The following is a 26,445-nucleotide window of genomic DNA, read 5'->3' on the forward strand; positions in this document are numbered from 1 at the left end:
TGCTTGAGATGAGGACATTGTCCTGGATTATCTAAATAGGCCCAATGTAGTCTCAAAGGTCCTTATTTGTAGAAGAGGGAGGCAGGAGAGACTAAATGTCAAAGGGATACAATTTGATTCTCTACCCACCAATGCTGGCTATGAACAAAGAAGGGGGCCATGGTCAAGGAAATGTCAGTTGCCTCTGGAAGCTGGAATCTACACTAAGAGAAAGATGCAAATTGACCATACCTCCACAATGCCGACCAGCCAATCAAGAGTATGCAAATTAACTCAACAAAGATGGAGGGTTAATTTGCATACACAGGTGCCCAGTTTACTGGGTCCTGGGAACATCCTTGGAACTCAGGTCATTCCAAGCCTGTAGGCCCCTGGGTAGGCACTGAGTGGACAGGGTCCCAGCATGCCCCTGGCCATTCTTGGCCTACAGGCCTTGGTGCTGAGCGGCCAGGGCAGGGCAGCACAGTCTTCATCAGAGCTGGGAGGCCCTGCCCAAGCCACAGCAGAGGCTTGATTGGAGCTGGGAGGCCCTGCCCACGCCAAGGGGGAAGCTTGCTTGAGAAGACCTGGAGACGGACAGGGGCAAAGGGGCGAGGGCTCCCAGTCTGTGAGAGGACGCAGGCTGGGCTGAGGAACCTACCCCACCCCAGTGCATAGATTTCGTGCACCAGGTTCCTAGTAAATAATAAAACAGCTTGTCCTAAATTTGCCTCCCAGCATAACCATATGGCTTGTCTCAGTTTCGATTCTTATAAGGGAATTCCTTGTATCATATGATCTAACGCATCTAGGGGAAATAATGAACAACATAAATTGATTCATAAATTGAAACAGACCTGGAGACAGAGAAGCAGCGATCAGACTGTCAGGCCTCAGAGGGAAGTTAGGAGGGGAGAGGCAAAGGGGAGATATCAACTAAAGGACTTGTGTGCATGCATATAAGCCTAACCAGAGGTCCTGGACAACAGGGGGTGGGCATACATGGGGAGGGGTTTGGGATGGGAATGGGGGGATGAGGACAATTATGGGACACCATACTCAATAAAGAAATTAAAAAATAAAAAAAAATAAAAATAAAGTCTCTAGAAAGGAATGCAAGCCTGTCTACACCTTGATTTAGCTCAGTAAAATACATTTTGAACTTTAGGCCTGCAGAATTGTAAGAATAAATTTGTGTTGGCTTAAGTCACTGGTTTTGGTCATTTGTTACAACAGTATGAGAAACCAATACACAGGTGACAAGAAAGGGGAAAGGAGATTCAAGAATGAACACTGCAGTTGGGCTAATCAAGGACTGAAAACAACCAAAATCTGGATTTGTATCAGCCTTTTATAAACATATCTACCTTAGTTCCACTAGAATTCCAGTTTTGTTTTTCCTAATGTCTTCCCTGACCTACCAAAATGAATGACCAGATCTATATTTACAACTTTGAATTTCTTCCTAGTCACAGACCTATAATTATGACTAATGGACATTTCTTCCTGAACAATAGCCCATAGATAACACACTATTATCGGTTGTCAGTCTCCAAATCTCATCTGAATGTTTATGTTTCCTATATATCATTTCCTATATATCATTAACTATAATAGAAACCTTGGCATCTTCTCTAACTGAATGACATTTATTAACAAGTTCTTTGATGAGCAAAAACCCCATAAATAAGGGAGTAATGGCAAATTATATGTATACTAGAGGCCTGGTACACAAAATTAGTGCACTGGGGGGGGGGGGGGGGGGAGAAGGCATCCTGGCCTGTGTTCTCTCACAGTGTGGGGGCCCCGTGATCCATCACCCCAACAAGGTAAGCTTCACCCACCCATCTGGGGCTCCTGGAGGGATTGTCCTGTAGGGATTGTCCCAAAGAGGTAGGCTGGAGCCATGGACCCCCAAACCTTACCATGTGGAGCTGCACAGAGCCACTGGGACCCCCAGGCCTTGCCACACAGAGCCACTGACCCACCTCCTCCGAGCTGCATGGAGCTGCTGGGACCCTCAGGCCTTGCCACATAGAGCCATCAGGCACCGCCTCCTCCTCGCCACATGGAGCCGCTGGGACCTGCCTCCATGCCGTGCATGCAGCGTTAAGTTCCCGCCTACCAGCGCGTATGCCTTGCCACACGCGCCCATAGCCTCCTGGTGATGGACTGTGTGAGGGCATCACAGCATGAGGGCGTGACAACCACATAGGCTTTTATTAGTATAGACTAGAGGCCCGGTGCATGAAATTCATGCACTTGGGTGGGGGTCCCCCAGCCCGGCCTGTGCCTTGTCATAGTGCAGGAACCCTGCAATTGATCACCCCAAAGAGGTAGGCCCTGCCCACCCATCTGGGGCGCCTCGATGGACTGCCCCAAAGATGCAGGCCGAAGCTGGGGGTCCCACCTCCATGTCATGCAGAGCCAGAAGGTGGGACCCCAGACAGGCTCTGTGCAATGCAAACAGCATCAAGTCCAGCCCCACCCACCTGCGGGCACCCGCTGAGCGCGCAGCCATCTTGTGATGGCATGAGGGCAACATGACGTGACGACCACTTAGGCATTTTTAGTAAGGATGTGTACAATTTTTTAAAGATATAATTTTATTTAGAGAGAGGAAGTGAGAGGACAGAGAGATGATGAGAGAGGGAATCATTGATCGGCAGCGTCATACACGCTCCCAACTGGGGATTGAACCCACAACCCAGGCATGTGCCCTGACCTGAAAATTGAACCATGACCTCCTGATTCATAGGTTGACACTCAATCACTGAACAACACCAGCCAGGCATATATGTGTACAATTTTTAAAGTGACAGAAAAAGGAACATTCATAAAGTATTGACATGCATTCAGATTGGAGGCATTAGGAAGATGAATATTTAACTAAGCAGCACTAGATGGTCCTAAGGAGAACCTTCTAGTGGAGCCTAGCAATGGGGCTATCCACACAAAATTTGGAAGTACTTGGGTCTCCACTCGACTCTGTTAAAGATGAAAACAGAAAGCCAATATGAGAGATTAGAATTGGATGAAGCCTGGAAAAAACACTAGATAAGCAAGAGCCAAGAATATGTAAGTGGATGTAAACCAGAAACCTGATGGAGCCATAAGGGGCCCTCTGATGTACCATGTGTTTGATTCACACTGATTATGGAAATTGAGAAATTCAAGATGATCAAGGTTTTAGAATATTGCTGCCTGTTGGAGCACAGTGCCTGGGGCTGAGACTGGTCTGTGTCTCAAATGGATTTGGGAATTAACTCTAAGGTAGAAATAATGTAACAGGATGTTGAGAAATTCCGAAAAGTTTTGGGAAGTTGAAATGCATAGCACCTAAAAGGTTCAATGATACCTGTGAGTATGAGCGTAACATTTTTCAAATTACCACTAAATTACTGGAAAGTTTGAAATCAGTATTTAAAAGCTGTAACAAACCTGATAGATTGAAGGATGAGTGAAAAATCTTTCAACAGCTCATAAGCGTCTCCTTCATTCATCCTAAACAAAACAATAATTGAAAAAAAATCAATGGTACAAAACCATAAAGGAACTTCTTATTCCATACCGAAATGTTAGATTCATCAATAATAATGGATTGTTTTTGTTTTCCAAGAGGGTGTTTACTAGAATCATTTCTATCACAGACTCCCAAAGGATCATCTAACTTGAGGAAATTCAGTATCACGTGTCACAGCCACAAGATGACCAACAAAAATCAGAGTCTGACCATCTCAGGAGAAATCCAAAGTAGGAAAGTAAAGCTCAACAGGTGAATGAGAGCTAGATACTCAAATGGGAAGAACTAAATAAATGATTTACTGATAATCACAGCTGCTTTATTTACAACAGTGAATCATATTTTTTAAAAATGGTTAGTATTTCTTAAGAGTGTTAGAAGTTATAAATACTTTAATAAGGACTGTTCAAACTTTTACATAAAATGCATACTGAATCCTGATTGGTGTGACAGATGCTCCTCCCCACCTCTGTGTGCTCAATGCCCGGGCTGATTTCCCCATTCCTACGTAAACTCAAGAGGATGTATTCCTGCTTACTATTTTAAAAATAGTTTCCCTGCCTAAGAGCTAAAACAATTGTCTTTATTCCGTCCTCAAGTGTGTGAATTATATACTTTCTATATAGCTCTCTCATCATAAAAAACTTATTATTTGTTATTGTTATTCAGTTAAAAATATCTAATAATGAATAAATAGGATACTTAATAAAAATATATTTTTTATATTTGTACTAGTGACAGATTCATGCACATTGAAAGGAAATTAATTAGAAGGTGGCCGGTGGGGCAGTACCGGCGGGGCAGGACATGCTGGAGCCAACTTCCTGCAGTCCCTCCCACAGTCTGAGTCTGTGGAATGAGCAGGGTTCCTCCGGCAGGTGGGATCCCTCAGCCGGGCCTGTGAGGATCAGGTGGGAAACCAGCTTCTGACATCCCCCAAGGCACTCTGTAAAGTTGCTGTTGTACAGGGTGTGGAATGCAAACACAAGTGTGCAGTAAACCAGATTTGGGCGGACAGTCCTCCAGCAACAACAGAACCCACGGCCGAAGGTGGACTTTCATGGCCCCAAGAAGGATAAGGCTCCCTCCACTCTGGTTTCAGGGTGTGTCACCCAAAAACCGCCACTGCCAAGTCACTGCAGCTTGGCAGCTCCTGCATTGAGCATCTGCCCCCTGGTGGTCAGTGTGCATCACAGCCACTGGTTGGACAGGTGGAGGGATACTTAGCATATTAGCCTTTTATATATATATATATAGATGTGAAAATATTTATATTTGTAGAGTAAATTGTTATCTCAACTGAGTCAGCCTAAGTCTCAAAATTTTGCTGATAAACCACAAATAAAAATAATGCATTTTATCTTGCCATTTGCCTATAAGAATAAAATTCTAGTATGTTTAGAATAACTAACCTGTATTTGAAATTGTAAAAAGGCTTTTGCTTAAAATTCATGAAGTTCATTCGTTTCATATACAGATATGGAAATAGAGATCAACATAGAACTGGAGATGGACATAGATATAGAAATAGAGGTAGAAATAGAGATGAAAGAGAGATAGACATGAACAGGGATGTGGACATGGAGGCAGAGAAAAAGGTAGTGATAAACAAATAAAACATACCTGTTGTCCTGGATTAATCCTACCAAGGAACCATGTTTATAGAAATCAAGTGCATAAGCATTCAGTGGCATTCTTCTTCCTTGGCTATCAAATCTGTGTGGCCAAAGCAACGGAGCCTGAGCATGACTGATACCAATTGTGCGCAGAATGACCTGAAGAAATACAGTTTTCCTTATTTTATTGACTCATAATGAAAGTTTATAATTTCTTACAGTGTGCTTTCAGTTACTTCCTTAAATCGGCATTTTTAAAGCACATTCTTTCAGTGAGAGAAGAGGGTGTCTTTCATACACACTGGGGTGTGCCACTCTAAGCAACCCTGAAGAATGGCTTGGATCCACCTATGAACATTATTGCCGCACAGCATATTGATGGAAATCTCAACCGTCCAGCCTAGAATACAGCAAGACTCACTGGTCTTGGAAAGCTAACTGAAAAATTCGTCATTACCCAAGTTGGTACAGGAAATACCTTTATAAACACAGCATCAGGGAGCTTGTACCTTGTGTGTCTCAGGAGAAGAGTTCAACTAAACAACTCTAACACTTTTTATAATCCAATTACCAGAATAAAATGGAAGGGGAGGAGGAAGGAGAAAAGTAAAAAAAAAAAAAATAATAAGGAAGCAAATGAAGAATTATCCATGTCTGCTCTTTTTCTTGAAAACTGTACTTTGTGGGGCCAATAGGAACTCTAGTACATTTCCAGTAAGAGTGTAAATTAGTACAACTCCATTCTAACAGACTTGGTAGTAGCTTGGAAAGTTACTATTAGTCACATCCGTTGGGATTATTTTTATTCCATTGTGATCTAGATAATCATTTTGACCCTAAAACTCCAGCAAATTTATATTCAAATAAAACTGTTGCACATGTATACCAGATGTTCATAGTAACTCTATGAATTATATAAACTAGAAGCAAACATAAACATTTATTTACAGGAGAATAGATCAACATGTTGTTTTACTTTCACATTATGAAATATTATGAAGTAGCAAAAATAAAATAGAGCTTTGTGTCACAACATGAACAAATCTTATGGGCATAGTTTTAGGTGTAAAAGGCAACTTCTTGGAGACCTCAATAAGTATTCCTTCACTTTTTATAAAATTCAAAAGCAGGAAAAAATGAAATGAGATTTTGGTATCTGACATTTTAAAGGAGAAGTAAAAACACAAAGTTTAGGACAGTTGATATCATGAGGAAAGCAGGGAGATAAGTGAATGAAATAGAGGAGGTGTACATGGCTGTTGTTAGTTTTATGCCTTATAGCTTACCTATCTGCCACTTAAAGATATGTATGTATGCATATTTAGGAATACAGTAGAATGTAATGAACAATAAAGCAAAATATACTTTAAGATATTATAACTTACACTAGTAGAGTAAATTTGTATAAAGCAAGTTGGATAAGGCACACGGCATGTTACATTACCATCAAGCAATACTCTGGAAATATTCACAAGAGCAAGATGCTTCAAAATAGATGCAATAGATCTGCCCCCTTCTCTCAAACATATCAAGCACTTCATGCCCTGTACCTAAAAGGTCACTGTTAATTGATGGTGATTGTATAGCAGTGACATAGACATTAATCCTATATATCCGTGTCAGTGTCTCTTCAAAAGCCATGGAAAAAATCGCACAAGGAAACATTATGTTAAGTTGAATTAACTGATAAAAATAAGTGGAAACTATAATACTTAAAATTAACACCTTTTTTCAATGTGAAATAAAATTATTCCAAAATATCTTATGTAATTGTTTGTGGTTGCACACATAAAATACAGGGGGGGGGGGGAACTTCATAAAAATATTGGTCTTATAAGCTAGCATATACTCCTTTATTATTTCTATGCTAGGAATCCTCATCCTTTGTAGGCAACTTATTATAAGACACTATCCATATGGGATAAAGCCCTACAGAGCTATCCACACAAGAACTTCACCCAGGATCTGGAGCAGTGGACTCCAACTTGCTTTGGCTTTTTTGTTTAATTTAGTTTTGTTGTTGTTGTTTTGTTGTTTGTTTGCCTCAGACTCCACTTCATTTTCTCCTCAATTACAATTTTACATTCAATATAATTTTGTACTCGTTTCAGGTGTACACACAGTGGTTAGACACCCATATACTTTTAAAGTGGTCTCTTTGGTATGTCCAGTAACTACGTGGCACCATCCATAGTTAATATTATTGGCTATATTCCCTATGCTGTACTTTAAATTCATGTGACTATTTTGTAACTGCCAATTTATACTTCCTAATCCCTTCACTATGTTCACCCAGTCTGCCTTCCAAACCCCCTACCATTTGTTTTTTAAATCATGTTCCTTATCAGTAAAAATAAGTTTCTTTCCTGCTTCTTCTTTCATAAATGCTTTGTTCTCATTATATAAAACAAATAGCCTGCCCAACTTACTATTGTAAATTTCCTTAAGGTTTTAAAATGTACAGAGCTTTCCTATAGAGAAAGAGAATGACTTTGAAACCTGTTTAACTTTTTTTAAAATTAGATAGTCTCGAGTTATTTCAATTCAACAAAATTGAAGGTGGATCTAATAAAGTTGTTAATTAAGAGAACATTAAAATAGTTTTTGGTGATAGATTGTTCAGTAATTTGGGAAATACAACTCAGAAGATTTTCAAAGAATTGTGTATTATTGTTATAACAAAAGTTGTTCCATCTCTACCACTTATCTACTTAAATAAGGTTTCTCAGGATTCAAATTAAGATTTGATGCTGAAACCCCAACTCATTCTGAAAACAACTAAATATTTATTCGTAGTTCTATGGACTATTAAAAAAATAAACAGGCTCATTAATTTTATTAATACATACATTTCTAATACAATAATTAATTTACTTTTAGTAATTACTTCTCAAAATTTGTATTTTATCTAAGTTCTGTGATTAACAGAAAATAACCATTACTTTGGAATTACATACTATTTCAGCTAAGAAATGTGAGATAGGGTAACTTCATTATGATGATCACATTAAAGGAAAATTGTGTGGAAAAATGCAGAATCTAAATGCAAGAGAAAGAGAACTACAAATTTTAAATCATTAAAAATTTAATTATTGACTTGCTTTTAACTTGAAAATTGTGGTATTAAAACACTTTGGACTTTTATTCCATTCTATACATTTCAAAAGATGCAATGGTTTAATTTTATTTTTATTTACTTTTTAATTTTAATCCTCACCTGAGGATATTTTTCTACTAATTTTGGTTGTAGGCTTCTGCAGGAGCCTACAACCAAGGTATGCGCCCTTGACCAGAATTGAACCTGGGACCCTTTGGTCCTCGAGCCAATGCTTTATCCACTGATCCAAACTGGCAAGGGCTGCAACTGTATTATATTAACACTAGAGGCCTGATGCATGAAATTTATGCACAGAAGGTGGGGGAGGGTAGTCCCTCAGCTCGGCCTATACCCTCTTGCAATCCGGGACTTCTCAGGGATGCCTGACTGCAGTTTAGGCCCGATCCTGCAGGGATCCCTGTGAGATAGGACCTAAACTGGCAGTTGGACATCCCTCTCACAATCCAGGACCACTGGCTCCTAACCGCTCGCATGCCTGCCTGCCTGATCACCCTTAACCCTCTGCCTGCCTGCCTGCCTACCTGATTATCCCTAACCACTTGCCTGCCTGTCTAGTTGTCCCTAACCCCTCAACCCGCCTGCCTGATCACCCATACCATTCTGCCTACCTGCCTGATCAGCCCTAACTGCTCTCCTGCCTATCTAATCACCCCTAACCTCTCTGCTTGACTGTCTGATCGCCTCTAATCACTAGCCTGCCTGCCTAATTGCCCCTGTTTACCTGCCTGCTTAATCACCTTTAACCACTCTGCCTGCCTGCCTGATCACCTCTAACTACTCTGCCTTGCCCCCACAGCCGAGACTTCAAATACATTATTCCATAATATCAAATGTAACAAAATTTATTATCTTTCTCAAAATATGTAATTAAGATATAAATTATATTTCTGAATGTTGAATCCAACATTCCGATTATTTATTCAGCATATTCCAAGTATGTCCAGTTCTTTGTACTCCATTTTGGGCATCAGTGATCCAGAATATATATGGGATTTACAGCAACTATAGCGATACTGGGAAATCCCAAAAGTAGTTTAATGTGCTCTTTTCATAGCAAACCTGTGTCAGTATCCCCTAGATTATTCAAGGACGGGAGACAAGTAATGGTTTTATATAGTGGAGCAGGGCCCCTCAGGCCACTCCTAAGAAACAAATCATGCCGGCCTAAGAGCACAATTTTCTGGATATTCCTGTAGACACCCCTGGAGGTATAAATTCATTTTTTTTTCTTAAAGACTATTTATTTATAAACCTCATTTTCTACTTACATGGCTTGGAGTTTTTGGCTGAAGCAAATCACCATCAGAGTTCCCGGAGAGACAAACAAATGGAGAAACAGCAACTCTTCCTTCCTTGCAGCTCATCAAGTGAGACACAAGCTGAGAGTCTTCACATTCTTCCCCTGTAAAATCTGGCCATAACAGGTTGGGATGGATTCGTTTTGTAAAAATTAGCCAAATTATCAAGCCTTAAGTACCTGCTCTGGACCATGCAATTTTCCAGAACCTATATCATACTGAAGACTGAGGAAGATATATCACATGAAGTAAATAGCATCTCTTGGCACAGAATGTATTCAATAAATGTCAGCTATTAATGTTGTTAGCAATATAAGATTTTGTTTTATACTTTATATTATTTGTTTTGATCAACATGTAATAAAAATTAAGACTTAAATACATTTTTATTGATTTAAGAAAGGAAGGGAGATGGAGATAGAAACATCAATGAGAGAAAATCATTGATGGGCTGTCTCCTGCACGCATCCTATTAGGGATCGAGCCTGAAACCAGGGCATGTGTCCTTGACTGGAATCACAGCTGGGACCCTTCAGTATACAGGCTGATGCTCTGTTCACTGAGCCAAATAGACTAGGGCAAAAACTAAATTTAAATTGTATGCTTTTTAAACACAGAATTGTTATTATTTTCTTGGTACTTTTTCCCACCGAGCTCAGACTTGACTTCAAAATCTTTTTGGACAGGGTGTAACCACTATCAGTAAGATTGGAAATTTTTCCAATCCTCTTCTTACAAAATACCAGATCATGCGTCAAAATTGGCCCCAATTTGTAATGGAGGCAAGATATTCACATACTCTTACTCTGCCTCCTCTGAGATGCTCACAGTGCACCACTGTTATCTGATTTTGTTCATGTTGCTTCCCATTTTTATAGACCCAGAAAGCAACAAGCTCCACCTCTTGGACTTTTTTTTTCAATTGAGAATGTTGGATATAACATAATCAGGAAATTACTACCCAAAGCTCAACCCATTCCCTTATCCTAGAAACTTATTTTCTCTTTACTTTCCCCTAGAAGAAGAGTTCCATCTAATAGCCTGTGAAAAACAATAGCAAAGATTAATAGTGTGTGCCTATGTGCTAGGCAGTTGTAAGATATTCACGTTACCTTAATTATTTAAACCTCACTCAAACTAAGTAGATAACGTTATTGTTGAGAAAATTGAAGCATGAATATTATGGTCATTTGTCCAAGGACTCACTGCTAATAAGTAGCAGAGCCAAAGTATACATCCGGGTATTTGCTAAGAGTCGATGCTCATTAACATTATGTGTATTTCTTCTCAAGTGAAAAAAGGTGACCGAATAGTCTCTAGTTTCTCTTCATCTCATATATGCTCTTCCTCCATTTTCCAGGCTTATCCCAAAAAGAAACCTTTAATCAAGATTGTTTATAAATGACTCTATCGAACTTCAATCTCCACTGTCCTTTATATTTTTAATAATTTCTTTGGGAAGCAGAGGAATCTTCTAATTCTAAGACAGACTGATTATTTCCAGGGCTCTGTTCTTCTTCTGGGATAAAATAATCTTGGGCAAGATTATTTATGTTTTAAGTTGTTCCACAATGAAGATAGATACACTTACTTATTTTTGACAGTGGAAGTTGATATTCCTGTTTCATATCAGCCAATTTGGAAACAATTAGAAGGAAGGAGGCAAAGTCCTTTGTAATTTGCATGTTATACTTATGTAAAGCAGCATTAAAATCCTCAGGGAGATCCTCCAGGAACACCTAAATGATCAAGGATATCATCAAGGATTCAAAATGATGAAATATTTTGCAGAGAGGTCCATATACATTCCTTGAAAACTGAAATTTTGGAAGAAGGCCGAAGATCAATACAATATAATTCTACAATTATGTATTTCTTTAATAATATGATGCTTTTGTTCCTTCATCTATGAAATTAAGGTAACATTCACTTTTGTTTCCATTTGCATTTATCAAAACCAATAACTGCTCTTAAAAATGTGATTTCGACGCCGGGCCGAGGACGAGCGGGGCCGCAGGGAAAAAAAAAAAAAAAAAAAAAAAAATGTGATTTTATGCTACTTCATCTAAACCACTTTTTAAATATAAGCATTGCTTCAAATAAAGTAGACTTGTGAATAGTTCCAAGCAAATCTAGTGATATATTTGGAGAGCAGGCAACAATACAAAATATACTTACCGTATATGCCTGGAATAAACCTCACTCTTTTGTGAAGGTTATTAAAACCTCACTGATTCATTTTGTTAATTATTCTATCAATTACAATATTAGAAAAATAAAATCAGCAAAGTTGCAGGATATAATATCACCATTTAAAACTGAGTGGTGTTTCTGTATACTAAGTATATGAAAAGGAAGGCAATCTCACTCAAAACAGCATCAAAAAGGATAAAATATTTAGGAATAAATTTAACCAAGTTAGTGAAACATCTCTATACTGAAAAGTATAAACCACTGATGAAAGAAGTTATAGCAGACATGCTAATGGAAAGAAGTTATAGAAGACATGCTAATACCATGTTCATGGATTAAAATAATTGGTACTGCTATGATGTCAACACTCCCCAAGTTAATCTACAGATTTGATGCAATTTCTAACAAAATCTTTTTAAAAATCTTTTTTAAAAAAATTTTTGTTACCAAAATAGAAAAAAACAATCTTAAAATTAATATGGAATCATGAAAGATCCTGAATAGCCAAACTTATCTTGAGTAAAAGAACAAAGCTGGAGGCATCACACTTTGTTTCAGAATACATTACAAAGCTAAAGTAATTAAAACAGTATGGTATTGCCGAAGCCAGTTTGGCTCAGTGGATAGAGCGTCGGTCTGCAGACTGAAAGGTCCCGAGTTCGATTCTGGTCAAGGGCATGTACATTGGTTGCGGGCACATCCCGGGTAGGGGGTGCGCAGGAGGCAGCTGGTCAATGTTTCTAGCTTTCTATCCCTCTCCCTTCCTCTCTGTGAAGAATCAATAAAATATATTTTAAAAAAATAATAAATAAAACAGTATGGTATTGTCATAAGGACTGAGATATACATAGATCAATGTAACAATATAGAGAGTTCAGAAACAAATCCATAGATATGTGGCAAGCAGATCTTTAATAAGGTAGCCAAGAACACACAATGGGGAAAGGAGAGTCTCTTCAACAAATGGTGTTGGCAAAACTTGATATACACATGTAAAAAAAAATGAAATTGGACCCTTACCATACACTTTTCATAAAAGTAAACTCAAATGAATTAAAGACTTAAATGTAACACCTAAAACCAAAATCTATAGAAGAAAATATAGTTATATTGGTTTTATCAATACTTTTGTTAATATATAATACCAGAAGTGTAGGAAACAAAAAATAAAAATAAACAAGTTGGACTATATCAAGCTAAAAAGCTCCGAATAGAAAAGGAAATAATCAACAAAGTGAAAAGGCACTTCCAGAATGGGAAAAAATATTTCTAAACCATCTACATGATAGAGATAAAGGATTTGAAATGTCCTTTGGAAGGACATTTTCCTGAGTATCCTTTCACCAAACAATAGACATTGCTCCAAAGAAGACATACAAACAGCCATTGTGTGTGTTAAAGTTGCTCAACATCACTAATCACGAGGAAAATGCAGATCAAAGCCACAATACAAAAAAAGAAAAAACAAACAAAAAGAAACTCACAAAAAGATAAGAGTTGAAGATGTAGAAAAATCGGAACCCTTAGATACTGTTGTTGGGAATGTAAATTGGTATAGCCACTATGGGAAACATATGGAGGTTTTTTAATTAAATGTAGGATTCAATTGTTTTATATACAAACTAGTGGCCTGGTGTGTGAATTCATGCACACTTCTATTATAGAGAAAGGGCAAAAATAAATATTAAAATATTTCTTCTAATTAATTCCCCTTTAATGTGCATGAATTCACACATTTAATAAAATTCTACTGCTGCTGAATCATTTATGGTTGGATTTATTGATCTTAAATATTTAGTGTTATCAGAATAATAACTTTTACCTTTGATTGATGAAACTTGACAGTACTTTCTTGGAACTTTGCTGGAATATATCTTCTTCCAAACAGATTTGCCAACACCAATACAAGCTTTTCCATAACATCTTGAGAAAAACATTTTGAGCCTACATAAAACAAAGTATTTTGTTAACAAATGTAAAAATGTATGTTAATACTATATTTAATGTTTAAATTGAATATTATTTTGCATTTCATTTCAGGTAAACTAACATTTTTAACAAATACAGCAACTAAGAAATAATTCTATCTGCTGGAAATTTTATGTCTATGCCTTCTTTTATATTTTTGCTACTCCTACTCAACTTGGGACTTTAGTTATTCTAACCAAGAATTGTCTTATAATCTTGCCTGGGTTCTTCCCTCTTCAGTTGATGATCAGTTTTCCTAAAGCATTTTATGATCACATATCTCACCTATTCAACAATCTCTGATTATATCTCAGTGTATCATAAACACCTTCCAATCTCCTTAGCCTAGCACTTAAGACTTTACAAAATTCAGCCCACAAATAATCTCTCTCTACCTTATCTTTCTGTCATTTATATTAAGATACTAGTGGCCCGGTGCACGAAATTCATGCACATTAAAAGGGAATTAATTAGAGGAAATATTTTAATATTGCTATTTGCACTTTCTCTATAATAAAAGTGTCAGAGATGAAAGAAAATTAGTAAAACGTATATGAAAATCTCCCTCCTATCAGAGTCAGGCATTCCGTGAGACCCAGAGTCAAGTTCCTGCCCACCCACTGCACTTTGAAATTGCACGAGACCCAGACCTGACTGGCTCCACCCTCGTCAAGCCCCATAGGGCGGGAGGAGCAACCTCAGGTCCCCCATCAAGTCCCGTCAGGCTGGGGCACAGCCTCATGTTCCCTGGCCTGGCACCAGGTGGGGAGCAGGGCCTCAGGTCCCCTGTCAAGCCCCACCAGTCAGGAGGTGCTACCTCAGATCCCCCAGCCCAGGCACAAGGGCTCAAGGGAGGGACAACCATTTTCATATTAGCTCTTTATTATATAGGATATTATATAGGATAGGATGGTCAACTTGACTTACTTTCAGTCCATCACAACACATGAGAATTATATTATAGTGGTTTAAAAGGCGCCAAGTTAAGAACTTGGGCTCTGTAGGAAGACTACTTATATTTGAGTCCTGGCTCCGACACAAAATTTGTGACCATGGCAATTTATTTAACTCTCCTGTGCCTCAGTTTCCTCATTTACAAAATAGTGATAGCCATGTTATCTATCTTATAAAGTTACCAAATTTTCTATCTCCATGTTTGTGACCACATACACTGCCCTCTCCATATGCACACATAGTAATGAACATAAACTGCGCATCCTGTAACATGAAATTATTCCTTCTTTCACAGAGTTTTTGGAAGGACATTTTCCTGAGTATCCTTTCACCAAACAATGCATGTTCAGAATATAGTAACTAGAACCATCGTGCAAATAGAGTATTTCTATCAATTGATGATACGGTAGAAGACAAAGTAATGTTGAAAAAGGCAGATTTCACCAGGCATTAGGAAGTCTAAAATATTTAAATACAAAGTGGGAAACATTTATCTCAAGGACACTGGTTAAGGGGTCTATTTAATTATAAAAATCAAACATTGTATTAAATGTAATATTATTACACAAGCATTGCAAATGAAATTAACAAAAAATAATATTGGCAAAAACAAACTTAGGGTGGAAATAAGATTCTAGATTATGCAATTACTATACTATCAGCTATTTAAATACAGTATAGTTATATTCAAAGAAAAAATATTGGGAGAAAATATTCATAAATAATAGCAAATATGTTTAACATAATGCTTTCCTTTTTCTGTGTTGAGCACATACTAAGTTTAATTAAAAGAAAATGTTTATGAAAATATTATATATTATTTAATGTGTTCTGAATCCTGGAGTCAAGGAATCACTGAAGTTAATAAAAAGTTGACAGTTTAAAATAGGTAAAACAAAATATACCTACATATAATCTACATTAGTAGATATGTAAAAGTTTATTTTACTTAATTTAGTATCACTAAATTATCTGAATATTATCTTTTATTTTCTTTGTAGAAAAAATATTCCTGAAATGCTAACTTCACTATAGCCTATACTGCTAATTTTAGACTATACACAAGAAACATCAAGCTTACCTTTCTCAGTTGGCTGACAGAGATTATGGAAAAGGCCACTCACAAGAAAACTGACAAAAACAAGATTAGAAGGCTCATGATAATGCAAATGTGACACAAGTCCAGCAAAACCCATTGGGTTACCTTCTTGATCCAAATAGCCCTAAAAAACATACACAATCTATTAGTTTGACTCAATTCACCATTTTTATTAATCAATAAGTAATGTCTCAAGTGCCAGTTTAAAACAGTAATTAATGCTAATATGTATAAGAGAGACTGGTAATCATTACCTGGCCCAGTGTTGATAATTATATACATTAGAAGTAATGTTAATCATTGGATATAACATTCTAAAGATCACAATTAGCTCATCATGATAAGAAATAGAGATGGTGGCAATGTTATGTCACAAAAAGAAGTACAATCATACCTCTTTCACCAGGAACTGCAAGGAAAATAAGAAGTAAAGTTTTAGCATCTCCATGGTTTTGGGCTGTTTGAAGGACAGCAATGAATGCTTTAGCACTGACAGCACCTTTAAAGAAGAAAACTTGATGTCACCCCATGTTGGTGATACAAGATACATTTGTAAAGAATACAGGTGTGCGAAAACCGGTTTGGCTCAGTGGTAGAGTGTCGGTCTGTGGACTGAAATGTCCCAGGTTCGATTCCGGTCAGGGGCATGTACATTGGTTGCAGGCACATCCCCGGTAGGAGGTGTGCAAGAGGCAGCTGGTCGATGTTTCTCTCTCATTGACGTTTCTAGCTCTCTATCTCTTTCCCTTCCTCTCTGTAAAATATCAATAAAATATATTTTTTAAATAATAATAAATAAATAAATAAATAATACAGGTGTGACACAATTTTTTTAATTGTTCTGTATATTATGAGGTTTTGACACCTTAAAAAACCAGCCTGGCTGGGGAAAGACCAACCCTCCAAGGTCTAGTAATACATAAAGATAACAACTTGCCTAAAAGCATGCCTATTCTATGCAAACCAACCACACTCAAGTTCATACCCCAACTATTCCCTTGCCTAACTCACACACCAAGGCAATATGTATTCCTCTTGCCCTAAATCATCCCAGAGCCAGAGACCAGGCAAGTTAGACGTCACTCACATAGCCCAAAGCCTTTGGAATTATTCAATTTAGAAAATCCTAAACTGTTTACTCTGACTTGTCTGGGCTTTCCTGGGGAAACTCACATAAAGGCAGTGGCCTAAGCTGCCCCCTGCTCGTGTCTTCTTCCTCCTGACCACCCTGGTGTGTTCTGCGTGTAGTCCTGGATGGCATGCTATGCCTCCTGTCACTAGGACCTCTAAGAATACTTTGTTCTTCTGAGCCTCTCCTTTGTCTCCTGTTGTGGCCTTGTTGGCAAAGGTAGCCAGTTAGGTATTAAAGGAAAAGGGAACAAAACTGGCTAAGCCTGATTAACTGGAGAGTTACAGCTTCACCTACAACCCAGGGGATAAGCACATCCTTGGCCAAAGTCCCAAGCAGGCAAAAAGACAGTCTTTCCAATCTCCCCAGGGAACAACTGGATTACAGAAGGGGAGGGATAAGCAGTAAGAGGGAAATTCCTTGGATGGGCAAATGTGCAGTAGAAGCCCGATGATGAAGCAGAACTTTGAGGCATGCATAGTGGGAGCTACAGTGGTGACAAAAAAGGGGAGGGAAAAGGATTGGATAGGATAAGGTCACAAAACCCAATAAGATTCAGGATAGGGATTGGATAGAGAGAGGGCCCAGCACAGCTCTCTAGGAAAGCCCAGGAAACAGGTTGGACAGTTTGAAAGACAGCCTGCTTGTTTCTGAAACCCAGAAAAAATATAGATCAGCGAGGACCTCGGGGAAGCTGCTACTAGAGCCTGCCTGCCCTCTGCATCCCCTAGGGCATACTACTTCTTTTCACCCCAATAAGTCTTGCCACTGTGTTTACACTTTCACACCTATGTCCCAGAAATTCTTTTCTCTGACATCTCAAGAGCCCATTTCTTCTGGCAATAGCTTCATCTGATTGACCATCACATAAAAGAATATAAAATATGATAGACAATACCCATATCTATTATAGCACATATACCAGCACTATATAGGATTCAATTAGATTTCATATTACTTGTTTTACCATGTTCTTAGATGGCAGATCTATCCTTTAACAAAAAGAACATACAAAACAGAATAATCAGAAATGAATGATACTGCCAAATAATCTGGGAATAAATGCAAACTGAGTTGAAAAGCTTATAGCTCTTGGATTGTTCTGGGGGAAAATAAGTAATGTATTATTCCATGTCCTATAATATTATACAATATACAGAGTGGACAGGGTCCTATGGGAACCCTAATTAGTCAGTGTACGCCAGATGTTCAAGGCCACTCTGAGCATGGGAATCCTAATTAATGTATTCAAGGCTAATTTTCTACCTGCAGCTACAAAAGCAGGGATGCAGCAAGCTACAAACTCCTGGATGTGACTTTCTATAGCCCACATACTGAGGTCACTTTTAGGCATAAAGCTTCTTTTGTTTGAGCTTATTTGAGCTTGTATATAAATTGCCACTGATGCGCCTGTGGTTGGCTCCTATATAGCTTCTATGTTGCTGGCTTCATTGTACAGAAGATGTATTACTATCCTAGGTGAGGTTGTTTTGCCGAGGTGAGGTTGTTTTGCTAGGATGGTTCTTATGCTTGCTACTGTATTAGCAAGAGAGAACGTCTTTTCTGAAAAAATAAAACCTTCAGGAAAATTTGTAACCTTGTTCTGAAGTTCAATTTAGTATAAATATACAATTTAATATAAATATAAAATTTATATATTTATATTCCACTTAATATAAGTATAAAATTTGTGTTAAAAACCAAATATAAAAAAAAAAAAATTCACGCCTAGAAAAATGACTTTAAGACACCAAGATGATAATGTAATTGTCTTTCAAGAGAGGAAATAGGTATGGGTGTATTTTTCAACTTTCAACTTTCTATATTATCCAAATATTATTTTATGAACTTGGGTTACTTTTTTAATGAAAAATAAACTTTTATTATAAAATAATCATAAAAAATATTTTTGTCCCTAATGGTGAAAACAGGAATCTAACCCAGACCTTTTTCAATCCATAGCCAGCACCCTTAACAACTACTATAGAACAATGTCTATCACACATGAAAACCATAATCTTGGGTGATGCCAAATGCCCATTCAGCTACAAATTCTACAACTGATATAGGAGACAAACAAAACTAACAGACCCAATTCTTTATTATTCAGGATGGTACAAAGCATTAAAGATTGATGAAACAAAAAGTTAATGCTACAGTACCTTTGCCTGGGCGTCCTCTGGGTCATCTGCCTTCGAAGCCAGGACCATGAGTCGCAGAATCATGGTTATGCTGAAGGGAAAGTGTCCTCTCAGCTCAGGAACATTGGATTTTATGAGTTTTTGTATTTTGGGAAATGGAATATCAAAGAAATATACATCTCCCAGCAGGTCTTGACCTCGTCTTCCAGCACGTCCAGACATCTAGAAACAGAAAGAATAACAGTGTGAGATTTATCTATCTACTTTTAACATCACATTTAGAAGCAAGCCTTTACATTGGGTTGGAGCAAGGAAAATGTGCCTACAGGACACCATTAACTTACTTCACGTAAAATCCAATTATGTAGCCTTTAGGAAATTTAACAAGGCTGGGGAGAGCTGAAAATCAGATGTTTATCATTATTATGAACTTATTTCATGTAAAAAAAATTGTGCTAGGTAAATGTATAATCTATAGAAGAAACTAACAAACAAGCCAAACAACAACAATAAAAAAACACCAAAACAAACAAACAAAAAAACAAAAACAAAAAGACCAAATCCTCATTTCAAGTTTATTTACAGCTTAATTTATACCAGTTATCTTCCTTCCCATCTCCTCCTTCCTCATCCTCTTCTCTCTCACAGACAAGTGTGCTGAGTTACAAACCACCATAAAAATCGTGTACTAGTTGAGAAAATACACAAGTGAGGTAAAATTCCGAAACACTGCTTGTAAAAGGCAAGTTAAGAACAAACTCTTTACAGAAATTATATTAGTTCTGGGTTTTAAGTGTTTAGATCGTGCTAAGTTCTTGAAACTGTTTTTATACAAACCTCACAACAATATGAGGTAAATCGATTCATTTCCCCCATCTTCAATGCAGAAACCAGGACATGGGGAATATCAGAAACTTGCCCATAGTCATATGCCCAGGACATTGTTTGGGCGATCCAGGAGTCAAACCCTGACATTCTGACTTTCAAATTCATTATCTGAAATATAATACCGTGGCTCAACAGTCCTAAATATGAGGCTCCCAAAGTTGAGATCAGAGGAGAGTTCATACACAGCTGAGAACCAGGGGGAAAATCAAAAGGACAGGGGTTGGTACAGTAGGAGGAAGGTGGGGAAGGGACAAGGGTCTATAAAGGTTACAAAGTATTTAGAGCCCAGCCAGTGCGGCTCATTGGTTGAGTGTCAACCTATAAACCAGAAGGTTCAATTCCCAGTCAGAGCACATGCCTGGGTTGCAGGCTTGATTCTCAGTGGGGGGTGTGCAGGAGGCAGCAGATCAATGATTCTCATCATTGATGTTTCTATCTCTCTCTCTCCTTCTCCCTTCCTCTCTGAAATCAACCAATCAATAAATCAATCAACATCTTTTTTAAAAGAAGTGTTTAGAGAGAAAGGGAGAGGGGGGCATTTTGATAAAATCTTGAGTATTGGCTGATATATCTAAAATTGACACCTCCAGCAAAAAATATTCATCAAATGTTCCTGAGCCTGGAAACCACATGAAGACAAACTATACCACATGCAGGACAGATCTGAGTAAGGAAAAGTGAAATTCAGGAACAATGTCATGTGCACAGACACTGAACAAGAAAATGTTCACAGACACTTTCACTATGAATCTTCCCTATAAGTCACTTCATTTAAATTCTTGCAATGCTACGGGATAGTAATTATTATTCCTATTCTGGAGATAAGAAGGATCCCACAGTTTGCATATCTCACCTGAGGTCACATGTCTGGATAGTGATGGTCACATAACCCCCCACTCAAGAGTTTTTCATTATACCGCAGCTAAAAATGACAGGCCAGCATGACTAAACATCAAGGTGTGCCAGCCCATAAATTGCGGCATGTTGGTAAACTAAAGGCTCATATTTTCTTTATTTTATGGCCATATTTCCTTTATTTTATTGCCATATGCAATAGAGAATTGATGCAGATCACAATACCTGTCTGTAATTTAAAGCATCCAGATACACTGAGTTTTGAGCAAAAACCACAGATTTACAAGGCATATTGATTCCTAAAGCAAGTGTCCCGGTAGCTGTCACCACCTAGAGAGAGAATAAAGCAATTACCTCATAAAATAAGATTTCTATAAAATGCCATTTAGTTACTGAATTTTAAACTTCAATTAAACCACAGTGGTGTTCTTGCTATTCCACAAACATATCAAGCACATTCCTAGCTCAGGGCCATCATACATGATCTAATAACTACTATTTAACAGGTACTAACCAATGGACACAGAAAACAGGGGGGTGAGGCATGAATGGGAGGGATGGGAGGGTAATGTAAGGATAAGAACACATATATAATATCTTAATCAATAAGGAAATTAAAAAAAAAACAACAGGTACTATTTTAGACAGGATATGTTGATGCAAATAGGTGTACCTCTCTCCCTCAATTCATAATGACACAGAAAAGTTTGTCCCATTATTGGCTTTTAAAATTAAGAAATAACCTGTTATTATTGAAGAGAAAAGCTAAGCAGAGTTGTTAATGATATATTTTGAGATTTTTTTTCCAGACTACAGATATACCCTTTAATTATGGTGTCAGAATTTTCCTCACATTTACTAACACCAAAATTAAAAGATATCCAGAGTAGGAAAATCAGTCTCAAACTCAATCTTTCTTTCTCTAACAACCCCTCTCTCAACACGTGCAGGTGTACGCACACACACACACACACACACACACACACACACTGCACATCCTACAAAAATTTAATATGGATAACTTGGAAAAGGCTCTATTTTAATATATTATTAAAGATCTAAACTACTAGGTAATTTTACAAACCCTCTTTGTGAATTTATCCAGATTATTCCCATGTGTTTCGTGGGACATAAATAAAACATAACAATGGTTTGGTTTGCAAGCTATTTCAGGAAGTCTTCCTCTTGTCCACTCTCAGTGATAAGAGAGCATTTAGGAGTGACACATCTAAGAACTCTGCCAAGATATGCAGTGGGGCCATGAGGAAGTGATACATTCTTGCTCTTCTTTTAGCTATTTTGAGAAAAGATCTGATTAAAGCACCATCAAAAATTTTGACCAGGCCCATGAGAGAGTGTCTATAGCTAAAATTATATGAACAGCTGACAAAATTCCCTAGATACTATGGATGAAAAAGAAAGGGGTTCTTCTAAGATCAGCATAGGTAATTTAATTATAGAAATATTTGGAAGTGTCTTTTTAGGAACTGTTTTACTTTTACAAAAGAGACCATTAAAGGGAATGATACATTTCAAGCCCTCTCTTTCAATTAAATGAGATGAGAAATAAGGGTATTCAGTTTTATGTAGGCACAGCTTCAAATGTTAGAATGAAAATATTTACTTACCCTAATAAATCCTTTCCTAAAAAGAATTTCAACTAACTGTTTTTCTTTGGCATACAAACATCTGTGATGATATCCGATACCCCTTTCTGCCAAAGCCTTCAGTTCTGCACCTCTTCTTAAGAGTTTTACTCGATCAAACACCATCTGCAAAAGCTGAAAGAAGCAAGAGTTTTAGGGATTTTGATTATTTTTATCTACCTTTAACTTTAAATCAATAAAAAGTGTTTAAGTGAAAATAACAGGCACAGTATGCCATCATTTGGCTACATGAGGCAACTCTTTGAAATTGACTGAACATGAGTACAAAGTACGTTTTACAGCAGCCACCTTAACTATTGGAAACACTTCCAAATCTTTGAGTGGAAAATCTTGCACTGTTTCACCACCACCCCACCTCCCTTCCACTGCAGGGGCAGGAAATACTGACAAAGCAGTAGATAAACGACCCAGAGGAAGTGTGAATGCATGACCTCTCCTGCCTGAGCTCAGCTCTCTAGTAGAGCCTTAGGAGTTTCCAAGGAGTGAGGGGGAGGGAGAGAGAGAGAGAGAGAGAGATAAAGGGTGAGAGAGAGATCCAAAAGAGCAGGTTCTTTACCCTATATGGTCTGGGAATGTTTACTTGTAACTGTAAATTGGTCACAAATGATCTTAAAAATATTTATGCACTAAGGAAGAAATCCACTTGTGCACAGAGTAACATGTACAAAGATAAATACTGCTTCTGAGGAAAAAAAGAATCCCTAAGGCATTTTAGCTTACAGTCAGCCATCCATACAGAATATCAAGGCTCTATTAAAAATGATTGTGTAATACATGGTTCTTAAAAAGGAAGAGACCACGTAGTTTATAGAAGAATGTATACAATGGGTGGATGGATGGAGATATATACTGTGTATATATCCATACTTTATGTATTTGTGTGTGCACTTGTGCACGCACAAATAAAATATACAAAAGGTTCGTCTAGAAAGGTAATAATTACTTCTGATTGATGGCATTGCTATTAATTTGTATAATATTTTCAAACTTTTCTACCATAGACATAAATTATTTTATTTAGAAAAAAACATTTTTAAAAAGAAATGGCATACTACTTGTAGATATTTTAGAGTGTGTGTGAGTGTGTGTGTGTGTGTGTGTGTGTGTGTGTGTGTGTGTGTTTGGTGAAATGTCTTGACTATAATATTAAGAGATTTTGAGAGATTCTGGGTACATTGTATAAAGCATACTGGACCACATGTGCCCAATTATTCAATGAGGCATGTGAGACTGAAGTCCAGAATTCAAGCTGCGATAAACAGTATCACAGACACAAATAATGAAAAAGGCACTCTCAAGGGTTAATGATTAACAAGCAAGAAATAATCTATAAATCCTTCTTAGACCTTTTCACCAGAGCCCTTAAGAATCTTGTGTAGCCAAGAGGTCACAGACAGATGTCTCACCTGGTAGGGATTTCCCTCATTTTTTACTTTCCACACTGTCTATCACTGAGAATTAAGGGCTGGTGTGAAATCATTCCCTCAAGCACGGTTTCATTGAAGTGCTCACCTCGCTGTCTACTTTTTTCCTGTCAGCATAGGTGTACTCCTGAGGGATTTCTAGGTTCTTCTCTAGAATCTGGAGTAGATTGTTATGTTCAGCTTCATGTATTAGGCTTTTATTCATATTCCTGGGCTTCTTCTGGCTTTTTTCATCCCTGTTTATAAAAACAAATTTTAAGTAATGAATAATCAAATGTGACCACTATAGGAAGCCAAAGACTTCCCAAATCTCCCTTTGTAACCCAGATATTCACTCATGTATACATCAGTCTTCTTCCTCTAATGAACTTCCTCATTGGCCTCTGAAATTTGTTTTCCCTATCAAAAAAAAGTTAATTATGTACCCATATTTTCTCTATTTCCTCGCTAAACGGAGCTTTCTTACCAAATCCACTACCGCCACATGACCTCGCTTCCCCTTGCTATAATGGTTCATCTGCTAAAGTGATGATCATTTTCTCCTTCCTAGCCTTCATAACACTAGGCTTGTGGGTGAGGTAGATGTCCTCCTTGCCAACTGCAGGCCATTCTCTTTCTCTCTTTGTGGTGGATGCTACAGCTGCTCTGAGTTTGGTTGTTAAAGGCTCTTTGCTTTCCCGTTCCCTGAAGAATTGCCCTCAATTGACAACAGTCTCCTGGAAATTCATGGGAAGTTACCACTTCTCTTGGAAATGGGGAAGTGGCTCACATTTGGTAACTGACTGAGAGGAGGTACAAAAGTCAGCAAATTGGGACAATCTTTCTGTTGGACAAGGCTTAGGCAATATTCTAGCAAAACCTGCATCCTTACTTATATTCCTCGCCTTCCATGTTTTGCTTCTCTCACTTTCTTACAGTCTCTCGTGAACGCTTAAATAAATCCCTTTCACAGATGGACCCATGTCAGAAGGTGCCATTGAGGAATCTGACCTATGACCTATTATCCTTTACTCCGGGGTAATAAATAGCCTTTTAGGAATACCCAGATCACTTAGCCTTTCTTAAATTTGTCCGTTTGTCTGTTATCTGTGTATGTAAGTCAATTCCAAACACAAGAAGATAAGCTCACTTGTACGCTATCATCAAGTGTTCTCACCTCCAGCTAACATTAACCTTAACGCAAGGGGGAATGCCAAGAGACTATGGAAAGGCCTGCCCCTGATGTTTGTGGGAGGTGGGACAGAATATCAACGAAAGCCCACGTATTGTTGTCTAACTATTTATAAGTTTTAAATCAAGGATTTACACTATCAAATAATACATTCCATCCTCCAACCTTGACGAATACAGCTCCATAACATCCTGCAATTTAAAAGGGTAAGAGCGAGCTCCAGGTGGCAAGCCTCCTAAGCTCCAGAGACTCACAACTTGATGGAAGCGGATGCAGACGGAGGAGGGCCATAGTGGTGCTCCCCAGAGCACAGGGCCCAGAGCAAGGCCCTCACTTCCCCTCAGTATACTGATGTGGCTAAACAAGGTATTAAAACTTCTTGAGATTTTTAGAGCTTGAATTAGTGGTCACTATGTAACTTGAAATGATGGCTTCTAAAGACCTGAAGAAAAGTTGCCTAATCAGATCAGTTTCTGAAAAGGCTTACACCTTCTGTGTTGTCTCTGTCTGGACTGTTCAGGTACTAAGCAAGAAAGAAGGGAGACTACTGAGTGTGAGATGATTTAATCAAGTTGATATTAGCAAGATAATTTGTTAGCTAGATTGGAGAACAGTGAATCTTAAGGCTCTGGGGCCCCCAAAAACGACCTCTGCAAGGAAGACATGATGTACATCTAAACCAGGCAGTGACTAAAGATGGAGAGGATACTAAAGAGAATAAATATTTTGGACTAGAGTTATCAGAATTAGACACCAAGAACAAGAAAGAGGAGTCAAAAAAGCAAAATTCTAGCAAGCACAAAATCGGCATTTTAATCCATTCTCAAGCTCAGTCTATGTCACGTATGTGATTGTGATGGTCTATCAGTGACACTTCTATGAAGTGGCCCAAAGCAATGTGGGTAGACTTTGTTTAAGCCTTTTTAGAGCTGGCTGAGAGTTAGGCACTAGGTATCAAAGATGTGTTTATTTTGAGAAATGATTATGCCAGGTATATTGTCTAACAATTCTCATAGGTTATGGTCCTGCCTTTCCCAAGCCCTAAATAAGACTGATCTACGTGCCTTAGAAATATATTATTATTGCCACTTATTTTTACCCTATTCTCTCACCCAAATTTAGCCAAACACCACCCAAGCAATAACTACAACTTATTTGTAATGCATTCAATGTATGTTTCCTAATGGGAATTCTGAATTATTTTCACCTTTAAACCACCACTTTGCTTAGTTAAATACTTACATTGTCTTTTGTTTTTCGAGAGATTTTTTAACTTTCCGAAGTTTGTTAGCCACATCATAGGCTTCTTTATCAGCATTGGGAGGCCTTTCTCTCTCTTGCTTCTTCTCCAAAAAAGTGCTTATATCTCTAGCACACTGCTCTACAGCTCCTAATTTGAATCTGGAAGCAAATGAAAAGAAA

The 26,445-nt window shown here is 37.9% G+C and overlaps 1 protein-coding gene across 1 annotated transcript in view; it reads right to left on the reverse strand.

The window, feature by feature from the left end:
* Positions 1-26,445, reverse strand: part of LOC311622500 (putative ATP-dependent RNA helicase DDX60) — an 89,312-nt gene that overhangs the window by 1,257 nt on the left and 61,610 nt on the right. Inside the window, exons 26-37 of the mRNA XM_084883725.1 lie at positions 26,266-26,424; positions 23,941-24,088; positions 22,390-22,542; positions 20,987-21,091; positions 19,040-19,240; positions 16,143-16,247; positions 15,731-15,872; positions 13,550-13,671; positions 11,126-11,273; positions 9,505-9,647; positions 5,126-5,277; positions 3,421-3,483 (exon numbers count right to left, since the gene is read on the reverse strand). Of these exons, the coding sequence (XP_084739851.1) occupies positions 3,421-3,483; positions 5,126-5,277; positions 9,505-9,647; positions 11,126-11,273; positions 13,550-13,671; positions 15,731-15,872; positions 16,143-16,247; positions 19,040-19,240; positions 20,987-21,091; positions 22,390-22,542; positions 23,941-24,088; positions 26,266-26,424 (1,641 nt within the window). The remainder of the gene's footprint in view (positions 1-3,420; positions 3,484-5,125; positions 5,278-9,504; positions 9,648-11,125; positions 11,274-13,549; positions 13,672-15,730; positions 15,873-16,142; positions 16,248-19,039; positions 19,241-20,986; positions 21,092-22,389; positions 22,543-23,940; positions 24,089-26,265; positions 26,425-26,445) is intronic.

Source organism: Pipistrellus hanaki, assembly GCF_964339955.1.
Source record: "Pipistrellus hanaki genome assembly, chromosome: 5".
NCBI lineage: Eukaryota > Metazoa > Chordata > Mammalia > Chiroptera > Vespertilionidae > Pipistrellus > Pipistrellus hanaki.